Source organism: Anabrus simplex, chromosome 5 (genome assembly GCF_040414725.1).
Source record: "Anabrus simplex isolate iqAnaSimp1 chromosome 5, ASM4041472v1, whole genome shotgun sequence".
Lineage (NCBI taxonomy): Eukaryota > Metazoa > Arthropoda > Insecta > Orthoptera > Tettigoniidae > Anabrus > Anabrus simplex.
This window is the reverse complement of record NC_090269.1, coordinates 192264071-192277204: the sequence shown is the minus strand read 5'-3', so window position 1 is coordinate 192277204 and position 13134 is coordinate 192264071. Positions and strand designations below refer to the sequence as shown.

The following is a 13134-nucleotide window of genomic DNA, read 5'->3' as shown; positions in this document are numbered from 1 at the left end:
CCAGCGCAAACTTTGTAACATTTTTGTAACGCTACTGTTTTGTCGGAAATCACCCAGAACAAATCGAGGTGCATTTCTTTGTTTTTTTTCCAGTTCTTGAATCAAGTAATCCTAGTGAGGGTGCCATACACTGGAACCATACTCTAGTTGGCGTCTTACCAGAGATTTATATGCCCTCTCCTTTACATCCTTACTACAACCCCTAAACACCCTCATAACCATGTGCAGAGATCTGTACTCTTTATTTAGAAACCCATTTATGTGATTACCCCAATGAAGATCTTTCCTTGTATTTACACCTAGGTACTTACAATGATCCCCAAAGGGAACTTTCAACCCATCAACGCAGTAATTAAAACTGAGAGGACTTCTACTATTTGTGAAGCCTGCTCCCTTCCTGCCATTTTATACCTTCCAGCAAATTATCCATGTTGATTATAAACAACCAAGGTGAAATATTACAGCCTTATCTATCGCCTGCAAGTAATTTGAATCACAAACCCATTCTACCATGAATTTTCACTGCAGCCCAATCTTTATAAACGTGAAAGCCCTGGATCACTAGCACTCACACTTCGAGGGAAACTAGAGGGCTGAAATGTGGCGTAGTTTTTCCTTATAAGGTAGTTAGGAATAAGTACAAGACGTTTTATTCCGATATTTTCTTAAAAATGGGGTAACATTAGGGTAAATGCTCTAAACACAATATCACAAAATCGAACACTTTCCACAACGCTGGAGGGATATAATTCGGTACATACGCATATACGCTACTTAGGAAAGTAGATTCCGACTCTTTGGCTGAATGGTCAGCGTACTGGCCTTCGGTTCAAAGGATTCCGGGCTCGATTTCCGGCCGGGTCGGGGATTTTAACCTTCATTGGTTAACTCTAATAGCCCGGGGGCTGGGTGTTTGTGCTGTCCCCAACATCCCTGCAACATAACACTATCCTCCACCACAATAACACGCAGTTACTTACACATGGCAGATGCCATCCACCCTCATCGGAGGGTCTGCCTTACAAGGGCTGCACTCGGCTAGAAATAGCCACACGAAATTATTATTATTATTGTTCCGAGGTATCTGTGGAACAGCAGAGGTGAAAGAAGGTGCGGGGGTGAACGGGTCTCAAACTACGAAATTAAAGTTAAGGTAAAATTTAACAAGGTTATATTCTCTTTTCAAAATTAAGAAATAACAAGAATGGCAGGTACAGAGTAGCAAGGCAACAAACGTACAATTACAGTACTAACAGGATTTGGGCTTCGAGCCCCGAACTCACAATTCTTGAGCAATTAGCCCAACTTTACCCCAAAAACAAGATACAACAGAGGGGCAGAAAACCCCAATCATGCCCAGGAGCACTGGCTCCCAATTACACAGTAAAGCCTCCTAGAGGCACGCAGAAACAAATTTCAAAAGAGCGATCCGCTCTCAAAGTTTAAGCCTATCAAAGGCCACACCAAACTCCACCTTCAAGTTGTCCTGTAAGGACATAAACACAGGGGTAAAAATACCCAACCTACTGAGGCCTATTAAGTAAAAAAAAACATGAAAATTACATGGCCTCAAAAATACCAACTTGAGAGGAGGCGTTCTTGCACTCCTAATACATTTTGTTTAAAAGCTAATCTGGCACTAGGCCGCTAATGCAAGGGCTAATCCCATACTAAAGAGGTGACTTATATAAGCAGACAATTTACATTACGCTAGACTGGAAGAAACGGTTGAGAAAATAAGTTCACCTCAAAGCAACATGAGTGGGAGCTCGAGAGGGTTAAGCACTCTCTATCCCAAATTTTTAGTTTAAAAAGATAGAATTGAAACTAAGTGTCTTTACATTTCAGAGGAAAGTTACATGGTAAAAGGCTTCGGACCTGCCCCGAGAGTTAAACTGCTGAGCTAGCAAGAAAAGAAGTTATTACACGGCCATTACCTTGTGGATGAACTGCTACCCGAAGAAAGAGGCGCTTCCCGCCACCTGCAACGTACTTTACACACTGAAAGATGTTACAGAAGTGGCGCAGAGACCCGAAAATCAGCAGTTTATATACTCTCGTGGAAAGTTCGAGGCGTTTCAGGAATGAAAACACCCGCCCACAAGACTTTTATTGGCTAGGGTTAAGCAACATATCCAATTTGGAGAAGATGCACCTGATTGGTCATAAATTAATTAAGGAGATTCGGGATTGGCTAAATTCAAAACAAGGGGAATGAAAGGGTTATACAGCCAACTTAAACAATAACAGAAAGAAATTTAACAAGGAACAAACTTTTGAAATAAAAATTTCTCCAAAAAACAGTTCTTCCACTTCGCACTAGGGTGCACCATTGTAGTTCTTCAGTAGTGTCCTCTAGAAGAGAATGTTCACACTTCTTACTACAGGCAAAACAAAAATACCTCGAAAACGACACAGTTCAGAAACTTCAAAATTTCCAAGTAGTGACATCTTCTGAGAAACTTGAAAATTAACACATTAGATAAAGTTCAGACTTCCTCCAGAAGGGGAGTTTCAACTGGCGCAAAGTCTGAATTAGCGACGTGGAGGTGTACCACCCGGTACAATTATTATTATTATTATTATTATTATTATTATTATTATTATTATTATTATTATTATTATTAAGGAAGTAGAAACATTTTATTCCGATTTATGGTAAACGAGCGAAATTGGGGTAAATATTATAAACACAAAATCCTAAATCACTCACTTCCCACGAAGGTACAGGGATGAACTTGAGCACAAGTGTTTGTTATAAACAATTTCAGTGAAGTAACGATGTTTTATTCCAATTTTTGTGATTAAGGGGGTGAAATGAGGGCTGCAGTTTGACACAAATGTTTTTCACAAGCTAATTAAGAAAAGTGCGACGTTTTGTAATTAAAGTGGTGACATGCGGTAAGTTTGCTAATTACAATAACGTTAATTCTCACATTTCCCTCGAAGCTAGAGGGCAGAAATTTGGCATAAAGATCCTTATAAGTCAATTAGGAAAAGCGAAGTTGTTTCAATACGATGTTTTGTGATCAACTGGATGAAACCGGGCTTAACTGCCCTAAACATAATAAGTTTATCACTAAATCGCACACTTCCCATAAAGGTAGAGAGCTGAAATTTGGTACAAGTGTTTCTTATAAGCTAATTAATATTTTATTCCGACGTTCTGTGATAAACGGTGTAAAATTGTGGTGTATACCCTAATACCACTGCATCGCACAATCCCCACAATGCTGGAGGGGTATAATTTGGCACAGGGGTTCCTTATAAGCTAATTGAGTAAATAAAAATGCTTTATCTGATCTTCTGCGGTAAAGGGGTTTGAATTTGGGGTAAATGCCCTAAAAACCATTATCACTAAATTGCACACTTTCCACAAAGGCTGAAGTTTGGCACAAGCGTTTCTTATAAGCTATTTAAGGAGTGAAGGGGTGTTATATTTTGATTTTTTGACTATGAGGTGAAATAGGTTGAAATCCCCTATTACAACATTCAATTCTCACACTTCCCATGAAGCTAAAGAGCTGTAATTTGGCACAAATATTTCTAACGAGCATTTGCACCCTTTCTTCGCACGAGATTTTGCATTGGATTACATGTGTCCTTCGTGAGGTTGCATGACTCTATTTTCACTTTTAATACGACATGTTAACCGATATTATTTCCGTAAAAGTCGGGACAGAATGAGAACGATTTCCGAATTTACTGTACGGTAGAGTTCCTGGTCCGAACTTGTGCGCAGATTTGCACGAAATTCTCCCTGCTTTTCAGGTTGCATATTATTGCTTGTCTGACAACTGGCGTGACACTTTGGCTGAAGACTCATGAAACCCATCGCTCATGTTACTTCCCTTATTATCTACTCTGTCGAAAAGAGTAAAATTGCTTTTTAAGTTTTCCAATTTGTCGTAAGCATCTCCGTTATTATTCGCCGTACGATAAATATATATAAGCCCCCCCCCCATGGCACTACAGCCCTTGAAGGGCCTTGGCCTACCAAGCGACCGCTGCTCAGCCCTAAGGCCTGCAGAGGTGTCGTATGGTCAGCACGACGAACCCTCTCGGCCGTTATTCTTGGCTTTCGAGACCGGGGCCGCTATCTCACCGTCAGATAGCTCCTCAATTCTAATCACGTAGGCTGAGTGGACCTCGAACCAGCCCTCAGGTCCAGATAAAAATCCCCGACCTGGCCGGGAATCGAACCCGGGGCCTCCGGGTAAGAGGCAGGCACGCCACCCTTACACCACGGGGCCGGCGATATATATATATAAGGGATAAACTAATGGAAATAATATATTTTAAAACTTTTATTATAAATACATTCTTTTGATAGACATTAACGAAGATATTTGCGAATAATCTTCTTATAAATCCTAACTGCATTTGATGACCTTGACGTCACATGCACGCGATGAGACAATCCTCCATGAGTAGATTCCACATATGTAGTTTGGTTCAAATATGTCCAGCATTTTTCCAGTCTTAGGGACACAGATAGATGATTAGACAGGCCGACATCAAAGGTAAAAGTCCTTTAGATGATCAGTATCATGTATGAAACAAATAATTGAAAGGAAATCTTGCTCATATAATGAATGTACAGGCACGTGAATCTTACGATTTTATGTATGTAGATGATGATGATGATGATTATTATTATTATTACTAACCAGGTATTCTCATGTTTCCTTGGTGTTTAGTTACATGAGGCGGGATTAATATCTAAGCCGAGAGAAATATTATAGGTCCTCTGATTTTCTCCCGTTATGGATCCTTCAAATCATTATTCATCACTTTCCTCAAAATACTGCAGGTTTTAAAAACTACTATCTTCTTCAGTTCAACGTAGATGTACTGACTGAGGTTTAGGTGATATAAACTAAATGTTTCGCCTGGTGGGGAAGTAGTTCTAGTTATTGCACGACTATTTTAATATCGACCGGATATTTCTGATCAGCAAACACAGTTCATAAAACTGATGTCCCCAATAAATATGGATTCCCGAGTAAAAAATTTGCAAACACGCTTGTTCCAAATTCAATAAGATGTTATATTATGTCCAATGGCTCTTACACACTCTATATTGTTGTGATTTGTGAAGCAATGTATAAACTGTGGGATTCCATATTTTCTTGATAGCAGTATCGCAATTTCCTTACTGTTTGACGAAGTTGTAGTTGGTTTAGTATTGTTTTAGTGTTTGCGTATTCCTTACGTAATTTTCTTAGGAACTAATAGGCTAAGGACTTACAGTTAGATGACGGCGTCGCACAACAATTTGTAGACGATTATACCACCACTCGGAAAGGTTATAGTCCCCGTAAGTCGCCGAACTACTGAACCATATTGGTTCAACCGTTCTACTGGATATCGTGGAGGGATAGCTTGTTGGCGTCCTCTTGTTGTTGTTCAGCAAATGTGAGTAATTTCAACATGTTAACGATGTCAAGACTGATCAGAAGGTCTTCAAAACTAATGATGTGTTGGACAGAAGTGTTTTAGATTTCGCTTGTTAAGCAGGAATTAGTCCTGATATATTGTATGAGCAGGGTCTGCATTTTGATTAAATGCTAGCACAACTTTTAGTTGTGTGTACTAAGGATTTAGAATCTAAATTTGATCTGATGTACAGTGCTCTATCTAAGACAACCTTGAAAATAACAGTTCTAGACTTAATAATGAGGGAGAATGTTGGCGCATTGTACTCTGAACATGGGAAGACAAGCTGTTAAGGGACTGTCTCTCCCACGAGGTAGCAGCATGACCGAGCGATTGGCTGCACGGTTTCATTTACGTAGGTCGGCAACCCATACAGATGGTTTTACGTGGTTTCCCATTTTCAAACCAGGCAAATGCTGGGTCTGGACCTTATTCATGGCCAAGAATGATTCCTTCCTACTCCTAGCCTTTTCCTATACCATCGTCGCCAAAAGGCCTGTCTGTGTCGGTGCGACGTAAAACAAATTTTAAATAAAGAAAGGTGCTCGATTCACTCGGAAAGACACGAGTTCCATTCCTCATTAGGTAGTCGAGAAAAATATACCTGAGTTTTCGACTTCCGGAGAGGCATATAAGCCTGCACCAAAAGTGAGTACCTGACGTGAAAAGCAGTTGGGCACAGAACTAACCACTCTATCCCACTTAGCTCAAAGTTTTGAATAGTGGAAGCTTTCACCTCCCTCTACTCCTCAAGTTATTGGTGGAACTTCGATGGCATCATTTATGGCTAGAACTAGGGCAGTATTTAATTGCCTACGAACTTCCGATTTCATTCTTGATTAATGAAACTGTACTTTGCAAAAGCTTTCACTTCAGTTCGTCTTGCGACGATTGGAAAATTTTATCTCTAACGTCACAATACAACTATCCTCACTTAACCCCAAATTGAACATGGCGTAAAATTAGTCTCGTATACGGGATTGGACCGTGTGACCGGGATGCACCTAGTGAATCTCCAGATAGTTTTTTTTTTTCACCATTTAATTTTGTAGGATATAACTATCGCCAAGGAACAATATAATACTCGCGAAACATTGCAATGCTGATAGTGATCTATGGTAGTGTAGCAAGGGGGATTCTAAAACAATGGGTGCTGAATCAACATTTTCCTAGAGGTCATTGGCCCCTAGTAGTGTACATATGCGGGTTCTGACCCAAGGTCATTGACCCCTAGTTGAGTAGTAGTGCAATGTCCATTCGCAAATTTTGCATAAGAGAGCAAGCCTAACCTCTCAGACACTATCTTGGAGGGGCCTAACCTCACTGTTGCGGCCAGATGCCCTTCCTGACGCAGATTTTTCATGAGAGAGCAAGCCTAACCTCACAGCCGCCACCTTGGAGGGGCCTAACCTCACTTTTACGGTCAGATGCCCTTCCCGGCGCCAACAGTCGCCATCTTGGAGGGGCCTAACCTCACTTTTACGGCCAGATGCACTTCCAGACGCTATTTTGAGTAGTAAAGCAATGAAGATTCGCTTTAGAGAGCAAGCTTAACCTCATTTTTACGGTCAGTTGCCCTTCTCGACGCCATCTTGAGTAGTAGGACAATGGGGATTCGCGGATTTTGCTGACGCCATCTTGTGTAGTAGTGCAATAGAGATTCGCATAAGAGAGCATGCATAACCTCACGAATGGGCCTAATTACAGAGAGCCTAATTTTACGGTCAGATGCCCTTCCCGGCGCCATTTTGGAGGGGCCTAACTACAACGTCGCCACCTTTGGTCCAGTTTTAGGTCAGATGCTATTCCCGTCGCCATTTTGATCCTCCCACCAGAGGGGGCACATATAGCCTAACCTAGTTTTATGGCCACATGCCCTTCCCGACGCCATCTTGGAGAGGCCTAACTACACAGGGCGATGTTATACGGTCAGATGCTTTTCCCGTCGCCATTTTGGAGGGGTTTAACTACACAGGGCCCAGTTTTGCGGTCGGATACCCTTCTCGCCGCCATATTGGAGGGGCCTAACTATACAGGGCCCAGTTTTACGGACAGATGCCTTTTTCGTCGCCATTTTGGAGGGGCCTAACTAGACAGCGTTCAGTTTTACGGACAGATGCCCTTCTCGTCGCCATTTTGGAGGGCTTAACTACACAGTCGCCATCTTGGGCTCAGTTTTACGGTCAGACGCCCTTCTCTCCTCACAGACGATATCTAGGAGGGGCCTCACTACAGTCACTATCTTGGGCCTAGTTTTACGGCCAGATAACCTTCTCTCCTCACATACACCATTTTTGGAAGGGCCTAACTTCACCGCCACCATCTTAGGCCCAGTCTTACGGACAGATGCCCTTCCCTTCTTATAGACGCTGTGAGCTCCCATCCGGGAGATAGTGGGTTCGAACCCCACCGTCGGCAGCCCTAAAGATGGTTTTCTGTGGTTTCCCATTTTCACACCAGGCAAATGCTGGGGCTGTACTTAATTAAGGCCACGGACGCTTTCTTCCCATTCCTTAGCATTTCCTGTCCCATCGTCGCCATAAGACCTATCTGTGTCTGTGTGACGTAAAGCAACTAGCAGAACAAAAAATTAGCTGCTGCAAACGGTACATCATATCTTGAACAGGATTATACGTAAGTCGCCACATTTAGCGGTCTAAATGGCTGGTCCTATGATATTTTCTCGTATATGATCTATTTATGGGTAAGATTGAGTTAGAAACGCTGAATAGGGTGAAATATGGGTAAGGTTTTCTCACAGCGCATTACTTTTCGGATACTTATCTGACAGCTACAAATATAAAATTTGGCTCACATATAGCTACTGGGTGGACCAATGTTCGTGTAGAATTTGATGATCATATCACCCCTATAAGTGATTCAAACCATCAATTATTCGTGTAAAAAGTACAAAATATAAGTACAATCCGGAATTAGAGCTAAAGTTACCGTATAAGGGATAGAGATACGACAAAATGTCACAGGACCAAAGTTGTAGATCACTCCAAATTGAACACGACTGTGCCATCTATTTTGTGATACAACTTACCGTTTAGTCACCAAATATCTAGAAGGTAAGGTCTGAAACGTCATTAAGATTGCTTCTATATTTCGATTTCGATATCTTTCGGAGGTAAAAAGAAAAAAATTAAACATCTCGTATTTTTTCCATCAGTTACAGGCTTAAAGCTATAATTTTGCGAAATTTCACATTTCTAGCTCGTCTGGCAGATTGTGCCGCCATCTTATGTATTAGACAGTATCTTCTATTAATTTTATACAAACCCCCATGACCCCCTCTCCTAAAGGTGCTAGGGATAGCTTATCTCACAGCGCTCGTCTCCAGATAGTAAGTTATAAGTGTACAACGTTTGGTTGATATTGCTCAAGAAATTTAGGAGATGTGTCATTTACGTATATACATACAAACATACCAAACATACATATTTATATATATATGTTCGCATTCGCTCCGCCCCCAAACCCCCAATTCCTCTACATTAGAAGTTGTCGTTTGGAAAATTACTGTGACGAACCGGTACCTCGTTACGAAAAAAGGATGGCGCCACCAGACGGTCCATTTATTCGCGTATATGTTTGGTCGTATAATATTTTCTCAAACAGTTTATTCACGATTTATAGCAAAGATAGAGGTAAAGGTTTCGACCTGGTGTTAATTACGTACGATTCTTACAAGATGAGAAATTATTTTCCTAACCTAATGGGCAACTATAGTCTTGAATCTTAGTAGGTGCATCGTGGTTGAAACGTTCTAAATTTTCATTCTTTGATGTTTTGTCGTATCTGCATCGGGTGCACCGTGGATTGGTTTAGAATCTTAGATTAGGAGTACAGTATCCACATATTCCTTTCGTGTTTCCATTCTTGCGCGGTGCTAGGAATCATGCATTTTTCTCACATATGACCCGTGGACGTTCCAATGAGTCTGCCCAATTTCATGATTCTATCGGTCTTGTAGGTGTGCAAAAAAGTAAAATTAATTATGGAAAATGTACAAAGTGGACGTAAAATCTGAAAATGCAGCTCTATCTAACGCATAAGGGATCAAGATACAACTAAAAGTCACGGAACCGAAGTTGTAGATTTATTCATGATGGGTTCCGAATGTCTTGTCCATTTGGCGTTACGACTTACCGTTTAACCAAAACAAAAACCTCGAAACGATGGTCTGCACCGTCATGAAAGTCGAACCAATTTTCGATAATTTTTGGATGTAAAAATTCTAACATAGGAACTTTTTGGAATTTCTCCATCGGTTCCAGGTCAAGAGCTATAAATGTGCCAAATTTTAATTTTCTGGCAGACTGGAAGGTATCGTCCATCATTTAGTTTGCTAAAGTCGGAAAATTAAGTTCGATCTAATTTAGAAGGACTCGAGATACTACAAAAAGTCATAGGGGCAAAATTGTAGATCTCTTCATTCCAGGGACCAAAAGTGCTATCCGTTTCTTGATAGGAATTACAGTTTAGGCACAAAATATCTTGAAAAGAAGGTCTGCACCGGCATGAAAATTGCCTGAACATTTCGGTATTTTTGTGAGGTAAAATGTTTAACATTGGAACATTTTATAATTTCTCCGTTGGTTACAGTGTAACAACTACAATTTTGCAAAATTTCAGTTTTCTAGCACACCCGAAATTTGAGTCCGCCATTTTGTTTGGAGGGGGGGCTAAATACGAAAACATTGAACTTTTTGTAAATTGTACCTTGGGTTACAGCCTAATAGCTATCAGACTGCCGAATTTCAAATTCCTAACTCATCTGGAAGTGGTTAAACTTAATGTCAGTGTGTGAATGAGTGAGCCTTCTGGCTTTGTATAATAGGGATAAGATAGAGCCGGGGAATGTGGAAATTTATTGCGGCCAAACGGTACGTCGTATCGAGAAACGGATTGCACCATCAGACGAATCTTTCAGTCGACTACATTTTTGTCTTAAGGTATTTTGTTGAATCTCGGCTATTTATACCATAGAGAAGTGAACGTTTCGATACACGTCAAATTTCGTCCGCTTTTCACAAGCTGAAAAGTTATTTTGCCAACTTATAAGACAGCTACAGTCTTGAAACTTGGCAGGCGTATCGACGATGAAACGATCTACAATTTTTCTTATTTCAGATTTTGCCGTATCTCCATCGGCTTCACCATAGATTACTTAAGAATCATAAATAAGACTGAAATTTGAGTTTTGTTTCCGCATATTCCTTCCCTTTTCCCATATATTCAAGGCAGCTAGAATAATGAAAGTGCGTCTAAATATGGGCAATGATCGTGCCAAGGAGCCTGCTGAATTTAGTGCATCTACCTGCCTTATGAGTGTGTGAATCAGAAAAAATAATATGTGGAAAATGAACAAAATTGACCAAAACCGGGAAAATGAAGCTCAGTCTAAAGTAGAAGGGGTCGAGATACGAGGTCTCTTCATTTAACACATGAAAGCGCAGTCGGTTTCTTGATAGAAATTACTGTTTAGCCACAAAATAGCTCGAAACGGAAGTATGCACTGTCATTAAATTCGGCTTAATATTTCGATATTCTTAGGGGGTAAAATATTGAATATTTGAACTTCGTGCAATTTCTCCATCGGTTATACGCGAAAGTTTAATTTTCTAGGGCACTACAACATGGCGTCCGCAATTTTGTTTGGGAGGAGGGGATAAAAAGTACAAATTTGAACTTTTTGGACTTTTTCTGTAGATTCCAGGCTAATAGCTATCCAACTGCCAAATTTCATGTTCCTAGCTCATGCGGAAGTGGGTAAACATTTATGTCATTGAGTGAACCATGGCGTTTTAAATATACAGTATATATATATATATACGATTTCCGTATGCAAACATAATTTTGTGTCATATTTGAATATATTCGTATACAGAGAGATATTTGTTATTCTCATATGTTTGGATGCTGTAAGCATTGTCAAAATTAGGTACAATATACAAACAAATTGTGCCATTCTGGTGTATTGGAATAATGCAAATATTTTCAAAATTAGGTACACAAACATCAATAAGTCATTCTTGTATTTTAGAATGCTGTAATTACTGACAAATTTACATGAAATGAACAAGAAATATAAGTATAGAGTTATACTTAACTGACGATTCCTATTGTTTTCAGTGTCTTCAATACTGTGTGTACCATCACCTGAGTTTGATGGACAAGCTGGTGCTAGCTAGCCAGGAGGATCTGGTAGCCATATACAAAGAGGTCCACGCTGAGAATCCTGCGAAGCTGGAACACGCTGAGGAAAACGTCAAGCAGTGTACAGATGCAGGTTTGCATCTTCTATTCAGTATACCTCAAGGCACATTCATCTGAGTGAACAACCATTATACTGTGAATGAGGGAGTAAATGTTGGGATATTTCATATATCATAATACACCTTGACACTACTACTACTATTACTACTACTATTACTGCTAGGAAGAAGAATATAATATATTGGGTGGGGAAATAAGTTCTTTTCGCTCAACAGCGAATATTCGCCTGACAAAGCTATACACCCGCTATACCGCTGAGGCCGAGAAGTTGCCGAAATCACCACAACCAAGGGTACAACAATATAATCAGATGTTCATTCGGTTTATAACTGTGGTGTCCGACTAGTTGGCTGAAATGTCAGCGTACTGGCCTTCGGTTGAGAGGGTCTCGGATTCGATTCCTGGAGGGGCCGAGGATTTTAACCTTAATTGTTAATTCCAATGGCTTGGGGGCTGGGTGTGTGTGGCGTATTCAGCATTAGAAATCATCCTAAGTAGGGCCCTCATCTTCACAGACATGCAGGTCGCCTAATAGGCCGTCTACGAGAAAAAGACCCGCACCAGGCCTCTCCGGAGGCCATACGCCATTATTTTATTATAACTGTGGTATCGCAAGCATCTATTGAACTCTGGTTAGTTTACTATTTGTCAACATGGAACGTTTAAAGGAGCATTTTAAGCACATTATTATATTTTATGATCGCAAGAGCAAAACCGCTGTACAAATCTAAAGAAAGATTTGTGCTCTTCATGGCGAAAATGCTGTGATTGATCGGACATGCTGGAAATGGATTTCAAGGTTTCGGTCGAGAAATATTAAGACATATCCCTTACTAGCTGACCCATCAGTACTGACATGGACAGTCTGCAGGAGTTAGATGAAAACAATCCTAGGATAACAACGAAGGATTAGCACAAGAACTGAGTATATCATCCCGCAGTATAAGGAACCATCTGAATATGCTTAGTAACGATCTTCTCTGCGATATATATATTTTACAAGTTGCTTTACGTCACACCCACACAGACAGGTGTTATGGAGACGATGGGATAGAAAAGGGCTAGGAGAGGGAAGAAAACGTCCGTGGCCTTAATTAAGGTAAAGCCGCAGCATTTGCCTAGTGTGAAAATGGGAAACCACGGAAAACCATCTTCAGGGCTGCCGACAGTGGGGTTCGAACCCACTATCTCCTGAATACTGGATACTGGCCACACTTAAGCGACTACAGGTATCGACCATGGTGCTGCTATGTTTAGGTACCACATGAATTGAGGGAACAGAATTTGGTTCAGTGCGAGTCTATTTACGATTTTCTATTGAGACGCAATCAACATGATCCTTTGTTCAAACGGTTGATGACTGGTGACAAGACGTGGATTATGTGTTAGAAAGAAATCATGGCGCAACGG

At 40.6% G+C, this 13134-nt stretch overlaps 1 protein-coding gene across 1 annotated transcript in view; it reads left to right on the top strand.

Moving 5' to 3' along the window:
- LOC136873910 (general odorant-binding protein 19d) overlaps nucleotides 1-13134 on the top strand; it is a 53520-nt gene that overhangs the window by 17530 nt on the left and 22856 nt on the right. Inside the window, exon 4 of the mRNA XM_067147240.2 lies at nucleotides 11581-11737. Coding sequence (XP_067003341.2) covers nucleotides 11581-11737 — 157 coding nt within the window. The remainder of the gene's footprint in view (nucleotides 1-11580; nucleotides 11738-13134) is intronic.